This window comes from Acanthopagrus latus, chromosome 6, assembly GCF_904848185.1.
Source record: "Acanthopagrus latus isolate v.2019 chromosome 6, fAcaLat1.1, whole genome shotgun sequence".
Taxonomy (NCBI): domain Eukaryota; kingdom Metazoa; phylum Chordata; class Actinopteri; order Spariformes; family Sparidae; genus Acanthopagrus; species Acanthopagrus latus.
In genome coordinates, this window is record NC_051044.1 from 17,633,587 (window position 1) to 17,653,508 (window position 19,922).

Below are 19,922 nucleotides of genomic sequence, written 5' to 3' on the forward strand. Positions count from 1 at the left end.
GTAAAGTAAGGACAGCTCTTGGATTATGGACAGAGCCACATGCCCCTTGATGTTTTCAAGCAGATGCAACTGCTGCAAAGACAACCTGATCACTAACCTTAGCAGCCAAAAACAAATATGGAAGTTTATTTCTTTTGTTCCTGGCTTTCCTTGCAGCTCCTGGTATGTTTTCTGACTGCTAGCTTTAGCTTGTGATAACGTAAACAAAAAGGCTACTGCCAGCAGGCTGGCTGCTGTCCAAAGGAAGAAAGAATAAGCAGGGGTGCAGTGCGGGATAACTTCTGAAATAGTGTTCCCTCTTCTTTTTTAAAATAGTTTATTTGCTTGACATTAATGAACAATTTCATGCATTTAATACTGTTGTTTCAAAGTTTTATATGACCGTTCACTTACCCCCTCCTCCTAAGTGTTGCCTGGCACACGCCCCCTCCTCTCTGCCTCCTCTGCCCCTTCACCCTCTCGTTAGCAGACAGAGTGGCCTCTGTGCTCGCTGGCAGATGACATACATGTGGGCAAACACCCACAGATGCAAGAATAGCTATCAGTTTTTCAGGCATCGTCCTAAAAAAGCACTGCTAGAGGTTGAAAATTGTAAAAAGCAGTTGCTTGTTTATCTGTTAGATTAATGCACGCATGTGTGCATCACTGTTTATAATTGTGATGTTTGATGTGCTCAAATCCATTTGCGAGACACCTGGCTGGCTGATGTTATTGGCATTGATCTACATGAACGCTGACATTTAGCCTACATATGGAACACAATTTCAACTGATGCTGGCTAGATATTAACTTTCGTAGTAAATGCACTTTGTGTACCCTACACTAGTACCCAATATGAGATACGAAGTACTTTATTAATCCCCCAGGGGGGGAAACTGAGTGTTGCAATGGATAAAACGCAACAACAAGTAGAACAATAAAAAAGGCCATACAGACCTCAAGGTAGTACCAGACAGGGCGAGAGCACAGCATCCTACATAATAAATAGCCAAATAAACACCAAATCAACAACGACAACAGTTGTAGTTAGCTACTACTATTAGTGATGATAATAAAAAACGGTGGTTTTGCAACAGCAGATGTGCTGTAAATCAACAAGAACAATCTAAACATGGAGTCATTTTACTGCACAATCTATATCTACTAATGAATTAATGAATAATAGTGGCTTAGGAATGTCCTTTGTTTCTGTTTGCCTTGTGGCCCGATGTTTCATATCACATAGATTTTTGTTGGCGGGTGCAGAGGCTTCAGCAGGTCAGTGGCCCCGGCCAGGGTAGGAATGCAGCGGGGTGGAAAGCTTTGAGCAGCACTACAGTGACCCAAGTGTGTCAGTCTGTCTGACTGTCAGCAGATCTGTCCTCCCACCGCCACTTGACTGACCAAATCCTCCACCTCAGCTCAACCCAGCATTCTTCCACACTGCCTGAAAAAAAAATAGCTCAAACCCCAAACTGGCCAAGAGCTGAAGTCAAGATGAAAGACGTGCTGTCTGGCAAGAGGAACGGAGAGAGAGAGAGAGAGAGAGACAGAGAGAGAGAGACAGAGAGAGAGAGACAGAGAGAGAGTGTGTGTGTAAGAGAGAGAAAGTTAATGTTGCCAACAGTAACAACAAAAGAAGAAGAAAATAGAAAATAGTTGGAATGAGGTGGATTGGGTCAGGGGAAGTCAGTAGACCAATGACCCATTCACAAAACTTCCTTTAACTGAAGATTGAAAAGAAAGTCAAAAAAACCCTAACCCGAAAAAAAAAACCAGTTTGTTCTCACAAATGTCCTTAAGTGGTATCAGTATATTACAGTGAACCAGATTATTTAGACATCTGAAAAAGGATATTAGTTTACCTGCACCCTGAAAGCTGTAACACCGTCCTCTATAACATCATCTCTGGTGCCATGTCTGTTACTGTTCGTCATTCACATCTCAGAGTCAGTCCATGAAATGTCAGGGAAGAGTACTGTGCTTATGTCTAACAAATATACTCATGTAGGTTTCCTCTTACATGTACAGCTAAAAATCATAGAAATCATTTTAATTGATATGTGTCTTGAATACAGCTTCTTCTCATGTGTAATGCTCATGCCAATAATATGAAATGAAAAATAACACTTTGAGAAATATCAGTGTGTTTTTCTGTCTTTAATGTCTTTTTGTTTTAATTAAAGAAGAAAAAGTTCCAAAATGTAAACTGTTGACTTAACACAAGCAGCCATTATGTTAAATAAAAATGAAAATGTCATACTTTATATTTAACTATCAGCAACTTTCTGATCAGTGAATTTGGAGAAGAAGATTTTAAATCTGAGCAAACACTTGATGCCACCTATTTTTGATTATACTTGTGCATTTTTTGTTCGAAAGGCTAACTAATGAGCTCCCTGAGTGTATTACCAGAGTGTTTGTGACTTTGGCCCCAGGTTTCTTGGCTGAGGCCTCTCTGGATGGTTGGGTATATTCAAAAATTTGATTATCAACTTATCATACTTTATTATGTTATACTCCTGTGTAATAATGTTTTAATGAGCTTCACTGCAGAAGCATGCATGAGAGGGAATAACGTAAATACTGTAAACATGGTTCAGTGGAGGACAAGACATCTTTGTGATTGAAGTGGAATGACCGACTGCTGTTGTGACTGAAGCGGGTTATCCCGCCACTGGGAAACAACGGCAAGAAGATTAATGTTTACAAAAGGATTTTCCTCGTTCTGTCAATCTCAGCATTGCATTCGAGATGTTTCTTGTGAAATTGTCCATCTGGTGGTGTGTGTGTGTGTGTGTGTGTGTGTGTGTGTGTGTGTGTGCGTGTGCGTGTGCGTGTGTGTGTGTGACTACTTAGTGTGTCAGAGGGCAGAGGGGCTGATGGGGCAGTCTCCTTGGCTAAGCTTGAGTAACAATCCAGGGTAAAGAAGAGCCACAGGGGCCCTCTGTACGACACAGTCTATGCACCTGGAAATCTATGCTCATACTGCAGCTGTCTAAACAGCCTACAGGGTGATGTACAGCTCAGTAATGTAACATATAGAACTGAGGTTTTCATTTTTTGTGGGTGAAAGATGAAAACTTGATTGAAATGATGTGGCAGTAGCACCGTCATGTAGCTTATTGTTTCAATTATTCTCATTATTGATCAACCTACCGATATCATGATTAACTGGTTAATCAATTAGGCTATAAAATGTCAATAAATTGTGAAAAAATGCTCATCACAGTTTGACAGAGCCGGCAAGTGGCATGCTTCTTTCGTCCAGCCACTAGTCCAAAACCCAAAAAAATCTTCATTTCAAAGAAAAGCAGCAAATCTTTACACTTCAGTCACTGCAACCAGCAAATGTTTGACCTCGCTAGCAAGAAAAATATTACTTAAACCACCAATCCATTGTCTTCTTGTATGTCTGTTTCAGGGTACTTCTAACAGTGGTGGCAGTCCTCTCATCATATTCTATCCATTTACTGCTAAAGTCATCTGGTATTGTAGGTATGTATGTAGCCTGACAAACAGCATCCTCTAAATCTATGGTAAAGAAATGTATTGTCATTAGCATAAAAAATATCACGCGTTTAAAAGCCTCAGTGTTCAGATTCAGCAAGACCTCAGTTGATAAGATCACACTGTGTGAACCCCCAGCACTCTATGAACTGCTACACAACTGATGTAGAAGCTTAATTAGATTGACAGTCTTTTAGTAGTCCTAGATCTTGTTAGCATGGATTGAAAACATTGATTTCTATCTGGTATGTGTGGCTCAGGTATTCGTGCGTATGAGCAGCTCGGCTACAGGGCCTTCGGGACCCCGGGGAAGATGGCGGCAGGTATTGCCATCACGCTGCAGAACATTGGAGGTGAGGTCACGCTGCCATCTGTCCTCACACTTACACATAAACTCTCTAAATTTCCTCTGACATTTCTGGGATAATACTCGTATTACTCTGGGATTTGTTGGCCGTGACTAGTGTGTACGTGCTAACGTGTGAGGGTGCTCTCCTTGCTGTACTGAGCACAAGCTTGTGCGTATTTGATTCCTAACTCATTGTGTGTTTCTCCTCTCCACAGCCATGTCCAGTTATCTGTACATCGTCAAGTATGAGTTTCCTTTGGTCATCCAGGCCTTTCTGAGGGTGGATAAACCTGCAGGGTGAGTGGTCAACGCATGACAAATAACTTTTCATTAATACTTTGTAACAAAATGAGTGACTTGAGATGCAGGGAGCACACACTGATAGAGTAGTTCATGTCTGATTTAATGGTTAAATGTGTCAAATCTACAAAAAGAAAACCCTGAACTTCAGAGAACAAAACAGGTAGGTAACAAAATCAGGCTGATAAGAGTCCAAGGGGAAAAAAGAAACAATAAAAACAGCAACTAAAGAGAAACACTAAAAGTGAAACTTAAAGACAAACGGGAAAAGTACTGAGAACAAACGCAAAACTTAAGGCGAGGAGTAAAGGCGGAACTGGGGAACAAACGCAGATGACCAGACAACTCATTGTACCAGTGGAAAAAACAAAACGTGATGAGGTTGAAACCTACAAAATGAAAGAGCTAATGCCTGAACTAAAACCTCAAAACCTTGACAATTTCAGCCGTTTTCATTAAATTAGTGGTGAAACATTTCAAAGGACATTTTGTTTTTCACTTACCTTCACTTAAAAGAACAAGTTTAAAGTTGTAATCCATTAGATCTCAGTCTCAGCTGATTAGCAAAAACCCTGGTTACTGGTGGTAACAGCACGTGCAGCTAAAGATGACAGCAAGCACTCCTAATTTATCAGAAATATTACAGAACAGAAAACTGACATATGTCTGTTTAAAATGCAACCAAGCAAACTCAGTCAGTGGCCTAATCCCATCATGCCTTGAGCTACCCCAAACCTGACTTCATGCTCTACACAGAACAGAATTAGCAGCAGAAGTTGAAGAAGTTGTTTGAGGTGTGCTCTTACGTGTGTAGCCTGCGACTCTGCATCTTAAAGGTCACTGGGGCTGCTCCTTTCTGGCTGTGACTGTCAGCTCCGTAGGTCGCTCTGTTGGTCGGTCTGCAAAGAATTTCCCACCCTTTCACAGCCCCAGTTTTTTCCCTTTTTTCCTCTTCTATATCTTCTTAAAGGGTGTGGCAGTAGGCCTGGCACATACCTTTTAAAAGGATTCACATAAGATGACCAAAACTTGTAGAAAGACACACACGCTGTGTTGCCACGTCCCCTTTCATAACTCCTGTGGGAGCCATCGTTGGACTGAGCAGAGTTCTTGTTTCACGGCTCGATCTCCTTCTGTCGGTCCACCAGATCACTGGTTCACAAAGCTGTGTCAACACTGTAGCAACCGCAACTTTCTATTTGCGAAGCTGAAATTTTCCATACAGAAGGCTTGAATGCATAAACACGCGGATGCTTGCACGCACCTGGTCGCAGCTGTTGATCATTCATGCTTGTTTCATTGTTTCTTACAGTGTTATTTGGGATTGCAACAATGGCAACAACTTCTTCTTCCTCTCAATCTTCTTTATCGAGAAACAAAACATCACCGAACAACCTTGAAAAACACTTTGAAGTGCTATTGCTGAGGTTGCTAGGTTTAATTTAATGAAAATGAAAAAATTCTAACTTTTCTAAGTTTTATGACTTGTACTGCGATCACGGCGATGATCATTGTTTTGAAATGAAAAAGAGTGCTAATTAAGACGTAGGAGGTGTTTCTCAATGAGAAGCACTTACTCTGCCAGAAATGCTGCAGAATTTTCATATTTTTGTACTTAACAAGTGATCCTATACACGTGAAACACTGTGACTACATCTTGACACATCAGTTTGACATTTGTAGACACTGCCATGCTTCCCAAGGATTAAAGAGTAATCGGCTCATGGTTAAAAAAAATAAAAAAAAGCGGTGTGATATCCCACCACTTCTCTGTGTACAAAGATTTTAGCCTCTGCAGAAGAGTTCAGTCAGGCTGCGCCAGTTGGCGGCTCTGATGCTGCTCTGGATGTTCTGAGCAGCTGGCGTGAGAACAGCTGAGATAGTGACCCTGGAGGAGGAGAGCAGCACGGCCACAGAGAAACACTCACATCAAAACACAGCGAGACTCCACGGCGGAAAACGTAAACCATGGGATATCACTGGCCAGCACAGGTGGCCGTAGAGACAAACAACGCTCACTTCCTTGGATGGGATTTCGAGTGTGAACCTTTAACCCTTCCCCCAGTTTGGGTCTCTCTTCACCTACATTTCTGGTTTAGGATAAGTGGGTCTAGGAGAAGTTGGAGCGATATTCCCAGCCACACATCCTGTGTAAAATGGGTAAAGAGTTTCGTGGAACATTTTGCCTTAGAGGTTTAGTCCTTCAAAATTACAAAGTGGAGTGATGACATTTCACTGCTTCTCACAAACATTACTACAGAGATAGCTAAAGACAAAAATGTGCTGGTTTTAACCTACAGGGAAGAGAATGAAGACTATCACATTTGCTCATATTGTTTATTCAGGTTAATGTAGAAGAGATAGAGTGTGACAACATGTCCATATTGTTTTCTGTTTCTTTCTCTGTGCAGCCGTGCTCACTGCTGTTGGCCGTGGTCAACAATCACTGTTTATTTGAAATGACAGACGAGATTGTTCCAGTGGCATTTTATCTTGTTGGTGGGTGTGTGTTGATAGTGCTAAACTGTACAGGGGATGGACAAAATAACAAGGACACCTTATGTTTTAATGCAAGAGACTACAATAAGTCTAAAACACAATTCAAATTACTTGTAATGTAATTACACTGTAATGATAACGCTTATAATTATACATCTGAAAATGAAATTAATTACAGCTTGCAGTGTTTGTTGGCAGCATCTATGGTTGATTATTTTTGGATGATATCACAAAAAAAGAGTTCAATCCCCCAGGATTTATTCTGTTTATTTAGATTAATTGTTTTTGAAAGTGTTTTTGTATGTATGAATTTTAAACATCAATATTAAATCTGATTTAAAAAAAGAATGATTACCAATACATGCATTTCAGTTGAAACTTAAATAATTAAAACACCATTTGTAGAATAAATACTATAGCTGTTTATGGTAGCATTTTTAGGGACTCTGGTGGCGCGTAATCAGGAGCTGATTTGCATTTTCTAATCATTTTGTTCATCAGTTTCTCTCTCTAGTATACGATGATCAAATCTATTGAAACTGATCTGGTTTTTTTTTTTGTTTTTTTTTTTAGAAAATTAGTAAAATCTTCTTAATAGTGACTGACAAAGTCACTGTCAATAACAAAATTCTTCAACGTTGTTGCTGCATGACTGCATTGTATAATACTGCATGTATGTGTATGTGTCTCTTGATGTATGTTGATCTAACAAACCTGACCCTGGTCAGCACACATGAACCGCTGGTTTGTCAGTGCGGAGAGAATGCTATATGTCTATTTGCTTATCATGTTTGTTTCACTGTTTGTGATCATTGGTGATAAGGCTCTTGTTTGTTTGTAAATTACATTACTCTATGTTTGTGCGTCAGTGTCCAGATGACTGGAGGACAGAATGACAACGGGATGGATGAGCATCTTCTTTTTTGAGATGTGTGCATGTGTATGCGTGCATTTGAGTTTGTAGCCAACAGATGTTGAGGCTCTACAGTGTTTCCCACCTGATAGAAAACAAGCAGTTAGTCAGCCCTTCTGTGATCTTAAAATAGCTCAACGAGGTTTGATTCCTCGACATGGCTGTGAATGAGTGTCATATGTACTAGGTTGTCTCAGTGCAGCCGGTCTGTCATCTCATATTCATGTGCTCCATTTAGTCTAAATGGCCCTTATTTGCCTGTAGTGTTTAATGTGAGCGTGTCTCTGTGAGGCTGTTAACATTTGGTATCAACATCATGCAGCCTGGACCACATTCGAAGATGGTCTGTGACCACATTCACCTAGCAGTTTATCCACAAATGTCCGCCTCCTCTTCTGACTTACCTGCCAACATTTAGGTGCTGCTTGAATGCACAATTCAAATTTCATATATGGTACAGTGAACAGTAACCAATATAGACATCCTATCCAGTATTTCATTTCGTTCTGGTATGATAATATCCAGGAAATTTACTGTATCACAACATATTTTGATATATTAATCACAATGTTGTTTACTTCAACAGTACTTTTTGCCTGGCTGAGTCTGTCTGCCTGCCGTTCTGTTATCCAGTGTTTTGCAGTGTTTTTGATACTAAGTTGAGGTTCTCACAAGAGCTTATTATACATACTGAAGTCATGGTTTCCCCTACTGCAGCCAAACGACTTGAAGAAATATTTGACAAGACACTAAAAAGGTCTACAAGATATTTTGAAACTCTGATTAAATGGTCATATAAATCGAACCATTTTGTTATATTACGATATTTAGCCTAAAAGCCTGCCATTTGCTTTGTGGGTAATATTAATTTCTCTACAAAACATTTAAATAAACAATAGTGAGAGCATGAGCCCTGTGTCCCAGCTATGAAAACAGCTCTTTGTTTAAGGAGCAAAGAGGCTTATTTTTTTCCACTCTTAATATTTGATTTCAAGTAAACCAGTTGAGTTTGGTTTGTGTTTGTTTCTGTTAGACTGCGAATAAAACCACTTAGCATAGTTGTGTAGATAAAACCAATAATCCTTAATCAGTACCTCCGTTTTGTTTCCATCACAAAAGCCTCATTTGTGTGCACCTCATTTTCTAGCTGTACACGCGCTTTTCTCCCCCGCACTATAAATCAATATCTTACACTGCAAACGTTCAGCAGAACTGTGATTGATGAGAGCTTTTGAGCAAAGTAATTTCAAATCAATACATTTAATTGTGTGTCTTGTCTGCCTCTCTGCAGTGAATGGTTCATCAATGGGAACTACCTCGTGATCATTGTATCTATTGCAGTAATATTACCACTGGCTCTCATGAAACAGCTAGGTGAGTATGTAATATCATGTCTTTATTATGGTGTATTACCCAACTCGTTAGTGTTTCAGTGTGAGAATTTAGATTTTATGTTGTATTGATTTGTATAATCAGGTGAGAGCGAAACTATGTCACTTTTACAATAGGGTTGAGTGTGTTTTTAGCATTTAGCTAAAATGCTGCACTACTGCAACAGCAGACAATTAAGGAGGTATAACATCGGCAGATGCCTCAGTAACATTTGTTATGCAGCAGCATTTCCTTTAAGTTTGCTAATATTAGATAACATTAGCAGCATATCACCAGAGTAACTGCTTACTGCTGCTAACTGTAGCTGCTGTTAGCTACTTACCCCAAATAGACGCGCAGCTAGCTGCCCTATTGATGGACTCTGCCCAGCCTGGGAACGTTGAGCACAGAGGGTGTGTTAGACCATTTTACCCCAAAATTAGCATGTAAATGTAGGTTTTTTATAACACAGCTACACCCACTTAAAGTAGGCAATTGACTCCTTGAATTTGTCTTCCTGTTCATCACAGATGATTGGAGCTGAAGCCAATAAATACCCGTGACTACTGCAGAGTAATTTGAGGCAGGAGTAAAGACCAGATGTTAGCGGGTGTCCGTGGACTTTTTGTCCAGTGTGAAATGGGTATTAGTGTTTGCACAGCTAGCACAGGAGCTTTGGACAGCCTGGAGGAGGTTCTCAGTATGGGGGGGCAGGCAGTGTGGAATGCTGGCAGGGATCTGGATCTGGATGGGAACATCCCCAGGGTGCCAGCAGGCAAATCCGGCAAGAAAACCACCTCTGTGTTGTTGGACTGAGGGCAGACTGGATACCACAGTGACTCACTACTGACTGTTGAGGTACAAGGTCGTATCATGACACAGGATACGCGGGAGCGGGCCGGTTAGCATGCTAACTTTCGTAGATATGTCTGCAACGCGATAGTGTTACATAATAAAGACAGTGTGATCTCCTCACATCTGTTGATCATTTGAGTTAATTTTGGTTTTAAACTAAAATTCTTACATATTGCTCTTTTTAACCAAAGGTTCTGTCGGGTAAACAAAAGTATTTTACCATTAAACAAAATCAAAATACTTTGCTAGCCAGATTACTGTTTCCAAACACCCTGCAGAGCTAGAGACAGAAAAGAACCCGTGGAGCTCACTGGGTTTTATAGTGACTTGCTCAAGGATGCTTCATTCTAGGCCGTTTGTTATTTGTCACCATCAAGGCTTGAACCTTGGTCTTTGTACTGGAATACCAATTTCTCACAATTCAAACCATGGTGGCCTCCTTGTGACGTGCTGAATTGCACAATGTATGCCATATTTTGCATTAAGATATCTTGAGGGGTGAGGTTTTCATTGAAGGGCTTATTTCCATGGTAGAGCTGAACTCTCCTTCTTACAAGGTTGGGTGAGTGTCCTGTTGTATGTCCGCCTGACTGCGCTTAAGATTAGCAAGTACATGAAAATAAAACAGATGGAAAGAAGAAAAAAGAAAGCTGGGGAAGCCAGTTTGGAAGTGAGAAAAGGAGGCGTATTGGCTGACCTCTTGTAAGAAGTCTGTCTCCTGCCGAGACATGAAGGACAACAGAGCCAGTCGGTGCAGTCGAGTAATGAGCTCCTGCTCCCAGCACACTAAATCACCCAGTCGGCCACAAGACTTGAAGAACATACAGTGGGAAATACGGTTCAGCAGGAGAATGCTGCTTTACCTCCCTCGCGACTAGGCATCACTGTAGAGATAAGCAGAGGGGGGTGATATAGTACATCGTTTATATTAGCATTTAGAGTCATATAATTCAGATTAAGCATGACGGTGTAATCCAAGATGAGAGGAATGCTAATGAGGCACTTGTCTTTCAGGATACCTGGGATACACCAGTGGCTTCTCCCTGAGCTGCATGGTTTTCTTCCTCATTTCGGTATGTCCTGGTATACATACGTGTAAATTGCTCATCGACATGTCTTGCTTCTTGTTTCTTGTCATTTGGCGGAAACATCAAGGCACAACATTGTGCAACAAGATTTTTTTTTCCTTTTAGCCTTCCCACCATCTCTTTAGTATTCCCTGCTCTCTCTACTCATTGCCATGGACGAATGTTTGCACGCTGCGGTTTCAAGCTGTGTTGGTTCTCTGTCTTTCTCTGACCTAGTTTTGGCTGTGTGAGCTTTAATCCACGCATTTCTCTCTCTCTCTCTCTCTCTCTCTCTCTCTCTCTCTCTCTCTCTCTCTCTCTCTCTCTCTCTCTCTCTCTCGCTCTCTCGCTCTCTCTGTCTGTGCCATATTTCTGTCCTCTCTGTATGCTAACTGTGTCCCACAGCCTTTGTTTTCTCCTCTGCAATGTACAGGTCATCTACAAGAAGTTCAACACCCCCTGTCCTTTCGTGGATTTTGCATTCAATGGCACTGCCAGTGTGCTGAATGTCAGTGTTGCTGATATAGGTGGGGCGGAAGATCCTGCCTGCATTCCCAAAATGGTCAACCTCAACTCTCAAGTACGTTCACGCATGTCACTCAAGTCTGCAAATCCACCTCCACTTCCATGGCCACAGACAGACACCCACTTAATGGCATCCTCAGCATGTTGCCAGTGACAGTTCACAGTCCAAGCATGGAAATCACACTTTGTTTGAAGCACTCAGGAAAAGATAAGGGCTTTTATCAAGCCGTTAATGATAGAATATAGTCTGCGATTAAAGGAACACTGAAAGATGGACAGTGACCCCTGAGCTGTCAGCAGTGGGATAAAGATTGCTTTGGCATTCTGTTCCTTGCAGTGAGAGCATCAAGTTTGCCCTTTGTGAGGTAATGAGTAAAATGGGAAAGACCTGACATTTCTCTCAGTACCATTATTTTTACACACAATACATACCTTCACAACAGGGGAGGACTCCTGAAAGACTCTTAATTACAGTCATAATTGATTGTAACTTGACATTACCCAATTTTCATTGAGGGACTTTTACTTACCAGAGCTTTAGCAATACTGACAACTTTTATATCACACTTTTCTAACCCAGTCTAGTAAAACCAATCCCTGCAGCTTAGCAGCTTTTGAGTAAGGCATTCCTAAAAAGGCTAAAGCTGGGCTGCAGCCAGGCCCAAGTTAATCACAGGGAAACAATTAGCTCTCTGTGATATGTCTGATGGAGCAATGGGCAGTAAAGTGCGAGGTTGGTGGTAAGACGTCTGGGATGGCGCTGCTGTATCTATGGTGACCTGTTGGGGTTCATTTTCAGACGGCCTACACCATCCCCATCCTGGCGTTCGCCTTTGTGTGCCACCCTGAGGTCCTGCCCATCTACACAGAGCTGCGCAAGTACGTTCATATGATGGATAACTCCTGCTAACTTTTGGACAGGAAATCAGCTGCATAAGAAAGAGGAAAGCTACTATGTCAGATTTCTGTTTGGCTGCTCATAAGCGAGTCACATGCACCGCTTTCACTTTATTTTGAAATGCGTTGGCACTGCTTGTTTGATGTAGCATGTTTAAATTTATCATCCTGCTTTGAAACCACTGCTTGTTCTCCTAAGATTAATTTTGACGTGTTATTGAATTTTCGTTAGGCAAACTAGTCCTGCAGCTGAAGGTGGTATGTTATGCTTTCTGTATGGGCAGATACAGTAATGTGACAGAGGATGCCCTGATGTTGTATGTGTGTGTGTGTGTGTGTGTGTGTGTGTGTGTGTGTGTGTGTGTGTGTGTATTGCATCACATGGCAATATCTTCTGATTTCAGTCCCACCAAGAAAAAGATGCAGCATGTGGCCAACATCTCCATTGCAGTCATGTACGGCATGTACTTCCTGGCTGCCCTTTTTGGATACCTAACTTTCTATGGTGAGGCCTGGTCCTCCTCTCATTTCATCAGTCTATCTATCTATCTATCTATCTATCTATCTATCTATCTATCTATCTATCTATCTATCTATCTATCTATCTATCTATCTATCTATCTATCTATCTATCTATCTATCTATCTATCTGTCTGTCTGGCTATCTGTCTATCTGTCTGTCTGGCTATCTAGCTAGCTAGCTATCTTTATGTCTGTCTGTCGAACCATTTATGCTACATAGCCTACCGTTGCTTCTATTTATTTATTCATGCTTCTCATTAATTGTAACAATGTCAGTGTTTGTCCTCACATCAGTCCTCACATCAGCACACAGTTAACATGTAGGCTGAAATGCACCGTGATGCAGCTGCACCCTCTAGTGGTCATGTATATCTCTAACATGCTGTAATCATCTGCGGTGAAAAGGCATCAGGATTTATCAAGGTTTCATTTGCTATAGTAGCATATAAGTCATGTTTACTGTATTTATGAGTTCACATTTCCATATATTTATACCATGATATTTAACAGTAAATGACAGCACTTTACTTAAAGGCCTCCTGTAATTATTTGAAAAGTTATTGAATTAATTATTATTATCAGTATAAATGATGTTTTGACAGCTGTTCTTCAGTCATCATGCCTGGCTCTCCTCTGTTTTCCTCTCTGTCGATCCCTTTCAGGTGAGGTGGAACCAGAGCTGCTTCACACATACAGCCGCATCGACCCGTATGACACTTTGATTTTGTGCGTGCGGGTGGCTGTGCTCACCGCGGTCACACTCACGGTGCCCATTGTGCTCTTTCCCGTGAGTACAATTTTAGCTCATTAAAAGTGTACTATGACATTTTTGGGAAAAGACAAGACAAAATTCTTTATTCATGGAATTTCATGCACACACAAACTAAATAAACAACCTGTGTCCATGTTCATGACTGAATGAGCTGAATATACAAACATACCTTGAAAGGACAACCAATATCATACTGTTTGGTTTGTTTGTATGTCGCAGACGCTCCCACCTTTCTAGCTTCACACAGTGTTCTGGGGACTTTATTTTCTTCTGTGATAGGTTTGTGTATTCAGTTATGCAAATGAGTTTGAGTGAGTTTGCATTATTACCTTATCAGTATAAAGAATATGACCCTTCTGATTTTCCAAAAACTACATAATGCACCTTTAAGTCTACACATTTGCTGTTTTTAAAAATACAGCCACATGATTGAAAATGACTCTTTTTTTACTGTTATTATTATTATTATTGTTATTGTGATCAGGTGCGGAGAGCGATCCAGCAGATGATGTTTCCCAACAAGACCTTCTACTGGCCCCGTCACATCGCCATTGCCGTCGTTTTGCTCACTTTCATCAACCTGCTGGTCATCTTTGCCCCCAACATCCTGGGCATCTTTGGGGTCATTGGTAAGTCAGATCAACCCTTGGCACAAGTCGGTGTTGATGAATAAGCACCAGCAAATAAACATATTTATAGATGCACCCTGAAGAATTCTGAGTAGCTTTAATGATCTCTTTAAATTCTAGATATGGATTATGCACGGTTGCTTATTTCACCTCATTTGATGCATTTGATGTTACAGACCACTGAATGTGAATAAAGGAGAAAAATAAGTAGTGACATCCAAGATTTTGAGATGACTAAATAATTAGACAGGGATTTTATTATGGGGGGTGTTAGAAATTAAGTAGTACTTTTACAAGTTTGTCCAACCGGCTTGTTTTGACAAAATTCTTAAGCCGCATATGATCAGTATTCTTTTGGGATGGTGCAACAAAATAAGAACGTTTTATTATGATCCCCACTTTTCATCTAATTTCCATCTCATCACTACAGTGCTGTCAGACTGGCAGCAGCAATTAATGACAACGAAAGGCAGTGAGAACCCATGGAGAATTAATTTTAATTAATAGTGTTTTGTCTGCCTCCCAGGTGCCACATCTGCCCCTTGTCTCATTTTCATCTTCCCTGCTGTCTTCTACATTCGTATTGTACCCAAAGAGGAGGAGCCGCTGCGCTCAGTCCCCAAAATCATGGTGAGTAACTCGAGTTATATTATGCTGATCTGTCAAAATATATAAAGCATCAATATATATGCTATGTAGATGTCTGACATTTGACATTCAATTAGATACATTGAATAGAGTTATTTTAGGTTGTTCAGTGTCGAATCAGGTTTCTCCAAATGTGTATTTTAAAGACATCTTGAACACCAAAAAGATTTTTATTTTTTTATTAGTAATGACATATTTGTTAGCTGATGAGTAAAAAAAACTGCAGTGCAAAGAGACTAAAGATGTTTTTCAGAAAATTTAGAAACAGTGATGCCATCAGAGAACACTGACTGGACTTTATTTCCAAATGTAAAATGTCTTAGCACAGTATATTGTTCACGGTCCTTCAAGAAAAAAGAGAAACCTAACACCAGACTTTAAAGCAGTGTTTTTCTGTTCAGTGTGCTTCACCTCTGATCACACCTTGCCTCACTGAAAGGTGTTGTTGTTGTGGTGTGAAGTTTGCTCTGTTGGACCTGTAATCACACCCAGCAGTGAGTTCACAGTGTACTGACACACCCTGCAGCAGTGGTTTTCCAACTTATTGTGCCCAAGGTAAACCAAAGGCAAACCAAAATCTCAAGGCACAGCTGTATGTGTCCATGAAAATAGCCGCCATAACACATTTTAATCTGTACATGTTTTTTTTTTTAATTAATTAATTAATTTTATTAATGCCAAATGACATTTCACAAACATACTGAGGGTAGAAGAATTTGCCTGCATGTATTGTATTGTATTGTGAAATGAATGAGAACAAAGTGCTTTTGAATTAAACTGAAAACTCTTTCCTTACTTGTTGTATAGTTATATATTGCAATAACAAAATGGTGGGGAACCATTGCCCAAGTCTGCTCATGCTTATGCTTTAAGGATCTTTATGTAAAAGAAAAAATCTGACATCGCTTAATAAGATCTCAAAGATCAATGTCTGCATTGCCCTTGAAAATAAGAATAGTTAAGATTTCTAGCACAATAGGTCCGGAGGCCAAGACTGACCACAGATGCAATTGTTTTTGTTAATGCTGTATTCTTGAGATCATAAGTTTACCATTGCATTATCTTGAGATTACAAAGCTTGTTTTCTGATAATAAGTTCATTTATCTTTTTATCTTAAGAGAAAATGAAATAATTAACTTCGATCTTGAGATAACAGCATTAAAAAAACAAACAAACAAAAAAACATGTGCACCTATGCACATTCTCAGATGCCATACATCAAAACAAAACAGCAATGACAAAATCATTCGAACATTAAAAGATTTACTCTGGACGTTACTGTTGATATGATGACACACTGTAAATGATGCATCCAGTCTGTGTTCCCACAGTGATCTCTCTATCTTCTGTTATCTGTCACTCATTTTCTCCTCAAGGCTGCCTGTTTTGCTGGGATAGGCTTCCTGTTCATGATAATGAGCCTCAGCTTCATCATCATTGATTGGACATCGGGCAGCAGCAAAGCCAGCAGTGGTCACTAGGCACCACCTACCACTTATTTTTTCAGGTTTTATATTGTTAATTTAGACCTGTGTTGTAATGTTACTGTTTTGACTTATGAATAATGTTTGATGTTGAACATGCCCTATCTTTTCCATGGGAGTATATTGGCCACAAGGAAGTCTAGAGTTGAAGCTTGCGCTCTCTAACGACGTTACGTTGTACTGAGCATCCTGCCAAACAGTGACTGCAGATCCAGGCCAGTAGACTCCAATGTAAAGTTGATAGTGAATTTTAAAAACAGGTCAGGTGCATAAAGATTGATGTTGACATTGGGAGGCTGTGCCTTGTGAGACGGATGCAAAACAAAAAACAGAAAAGTAACAATATAGAAAGCTGCTGTCTGTCTTTATACGCCTGTCCCTGCGCGTATCTGTCAACCCTCGCTATCCCTGTCTTGTCCTATGGTGATCTACAGAGTGCTACTCAGATTCTAACATACAGTCTAAGGCACCTCCCATTTAAATGTTGAATGACAGAAATGTATCGAATGATAGGCCATTATTTTATTATTATTGCTATTATTATTATTATTATTATTATTATTATTATTATTGTAAGTTATTTAAGAGAAAGTGATAGTATAAGCACATAAAAAAAAAATATGTTAAAGGAATAGTTCAACATTTTTGATAACACTCTCAGCCACAGTCAGCAGCTGGTTAGCTTAGCTTAGCATAAAGGCTGGAAAACGTAGAACTATTCCTTTACAGCGCAGCCTCTAGCGTCCCACTCCACTAACTTGTGCTGCTGCTGCTGCTGTTGCATATTTTAAGGTTTAGACGTGTTAACATCCTCACCTCTAACAGAGCAAGATGCAAAAAACACAGAAAGTATGTGGTGCAGTGTTGCGAGCACTTTTTTCATAACATTCCTGAACAGTATGATCCAGATGTATATTTTTTATTATTAATCACCACTTGATGAAAACCTCAGAGGATGCAGTATGGACTGATGACTTGATCGTCAGCATATACCGAGGCGATCCATATCAGAAATGCAGGAGCATTTTGAAATGGATCTTGGGCGTCCATATAACTATGTAAAAGAGTCTCATTTTCAGTATTACTGTGTAAATGACAGTGATAAATGGTATTGAGACCCTCAGTAGTTGGATTATACAGATCGAAGCGATAAATGAAATGAAAAGAAGGAAAAAGTTACCGCTCAGTGATCTTAATCGTCGAGCATGAGCCTGGAAGATTCGATGTGTTGTTTCTGAACATTTCCTGGGAGTAATCAGAGATAACCAAAAAATATGTATTAAAAAAAACACAGGGTCACTTCACGACAGTTTGGTGTCTGTAAATATTTCTGCATTCAGCACTAGCTTGATCGCTAACGGAAATGACCGACTGTCTCTTTAACAATCTCCGAAGGTTTATGGTTAGCAATAGCACTTTCATTTGATAAGCACAACTTCCTGCAGCCATTAATAAGTTGCAACACAAGCAAATGAGTTGTTAGGCGTTTACTTGTTTGATAGATGTGATTTATGGGCATGTCCCCTCTGTAAGACTAAATCAATCTAATGTAGACTTTGAGAAAAGTAGCAACATATCGATGGGATATTATGGATGTCTTCTCCAACATTACTTGAAATAAATAAAGTAAGCTTTCTTGTGAGGCCCTGCCACGATTAGTTTCTCCCTCTCGACTGCTCTGTAGATAAAATTAGTTGGATGTAACATTGGAGATTTTTCAGTGTCCGTGTTGTTTTAAAAAAAAAGAAGACATGGCTCCACTGTATTCAACTATAGTACCTATGTGCATTTGTGCTGTTAAACATGGACCTATACTATCAGAAGTACAACTGAAGTCTCCTACCATTGATGGATTAACTGTTTTAACCTTCATGTTCAGTGTTTATTCTGGTGTATCAGTTGAATCCGATTCAGTGACGAAATGCAAGATGCTAAACGATTGATTTTATGTTTTTTTTTTGTTTTGTTTTGTTTTTTTTACTATGTCTAGTGGTTTATCATCAGTGGTAACATTTGGGTTGTTTCTAACTTCCTTGCTGCTTCTTGGCAGACAGTAATCTACTAACTTGGAGTTTTAGTGAGATGGTGTACTTGCCTATATTTCATTTTTTTTTTTTTTGAATGATAAATCTTTTCACACCAGACTACAGTGACCGCGGTATGGATAAATTAGCAATGTCCTGTCAATTTGTTACACAACAACCCCCCCTTTAAATCCCTTTTTTCCATTATATCTAGATATTTGGTTGTCTTTATGTGTTTGTATGCAGAGGGAATCATCTGAATCAGCCACTGGGGCATAACGTAGTGTTGTTTAAAAATTACAAGCTTATATTTATCCCCATCTTCCTGTTTGTAGTCTGACTTTAGTTTTTTGGCAGTACGTATGATACGTGTACGTAGTAGTAGTACGTATGGCATTTTGGTTTATCGTGTCATTTTTCAGTGGTGCACACACACAAAACACTTTAAAACCTCACGACATGCAAAAAATAAAGCAAGAGGCAACACAGCAAGGGGACACACTGTGTTAGTGGCTGATAGAAGATGAACTCTGAGGACCTCTTTAGATGTCAGTGTTGTGAGACTCCCTCTCTGTGTGATCTATTGAAACGTGTATGATTGAATAGTAACATATTAAATATTGACATCGGCCAGCATTTATAAATAATGTATATAAATGTATACCCTTTATATTCTATATGCATATCTAGTTTGTACAATGTAAATAGCAATTAAAGTTTTAGTCCGATTAAAAATACAAATGTAATCATTTTCAAAGTGCTTTTAAACCTTTTTGTCTGTCATGTCGATTTTCTTGTATCTCTATATATTTTAATATGTTGCTGGCAGTTTATTGTACTGTAAACAATGTTGCAATAAAGATAATGAGGTAACAGACCTTTGGCCTTTAATCATCTGTCAGATGTGGTGTGGTTGTCTTCCATTTCGTTAAAGATTACTGGAAACAGGATTGTATGGACTGGATTTTGATCAGACCCTCTGACTGACTTGCATTCTGTACAAACATGCTGACAAACATGAAATTGAAAAAGCAAGGACTTTTCAGCTATAAAAAACATGTGTAGTTTATACATTTCAATGTGACAGTGTTTCACAAATGAATATAATTATTTTCAACAACAAAAAAAAAGTGTGAGGAAAGAGAGAAAGAGTTAATTTCTCTCTTAAGTGTCCCAAACCAGTCCACAAGGTGGCACTACAGAGTTTTGGTAGGCATTAGCTGTGGCTCTATGAAAACAATCAAAGGTTTTTGATATTTTGATTATCTAGTTTGTTTTTGGAGTATTTTGAGTCTCAGTTTGGACTTCAAACTCTTCATGTTCACACTTTTAAAAGCAATTGCGTCTAATACAATAACTATCTACTACTACTACCAAGATTTAAAAAACAAAGACCACTAATGCTTTAACTTTGCTTTCCCCATGGCTCTTAAATGCTCTCCAGAAGCTCCTGAGATTTCAAATTCCCACATTCAACTTAATGCTTACTAAAAGGGTTTGTTACTGTTATATAGAAACAAAGCAGCGGTCTTAACGAAGTCAGGATACCGTTTTATAACCTTTATAAAGTAGGCTAA

General features: G+C 39.6%; 1 protein-coding gene across 3 annotated transcripts in view; it reads left to right on the forward strand.

The window, feature by feature from the left end:
• LOC119021558 (sodium-coupled neutral amino acid transporter 3-like) overlaps window positions 1–19,223 on the forward strand; it is a 44,125-nt gene extending 24,902 nt beyond the window's left edge. For 2 of the 3 annotated variants that reach the window (XM_037101911.1, XM_037101913.1), the window contains 12 exons: window positions 3,404–3,477; window positions 3,750–3,842; window positions 4,054–4,135; window positions 8,842–8,924; window positions 10,791–10,849; window positions 11,277–11,423; window positions 12,168–12,247; window positions 12,670–12,770; window positions 13,450–13,574; window positions 14,044–14,188; window positions 14,715–14,818; window positions 16,214–16,318. In XM_037101911.1, coding sequence (XP_036957806.1) covers window positions 3,404–3,477; window positions 3,750–3,842; window positions 4,054–4,135; window positions 8,842–8,924; window positions 10,791–10,849; window positions 11,277–11,423; window positions 12,168–12,247; window positions 12,670–12,770; window positions 13,450–13,574; window positions 14,044–14,188; window positions 14,715–14,818; window positions 16,214–16,318 — 1,198 coding nt within the window. Of the gene's footprint in view, window positions 1–3,403; window positions 3,478–3,749; window positions 3,843–4,053; window positions 4,136–8,841; window positions 8,925–10,790; window positions 10,850–11,276; window positions 11,424–12,167; window positions 12,248–12,669; window positions 12,771–13,449; window positions 13,575–14,043; window positions 14,189–14,714; window positions 14,819–16,213 lie in introns of all 3 variants that reach the window. The other variant, XM_037101912.1, reaches the window with a different exon arrangement.
• The last annotated feature ends 699 nt before the right edge of the window (window positions 19,224–19,922 follow it).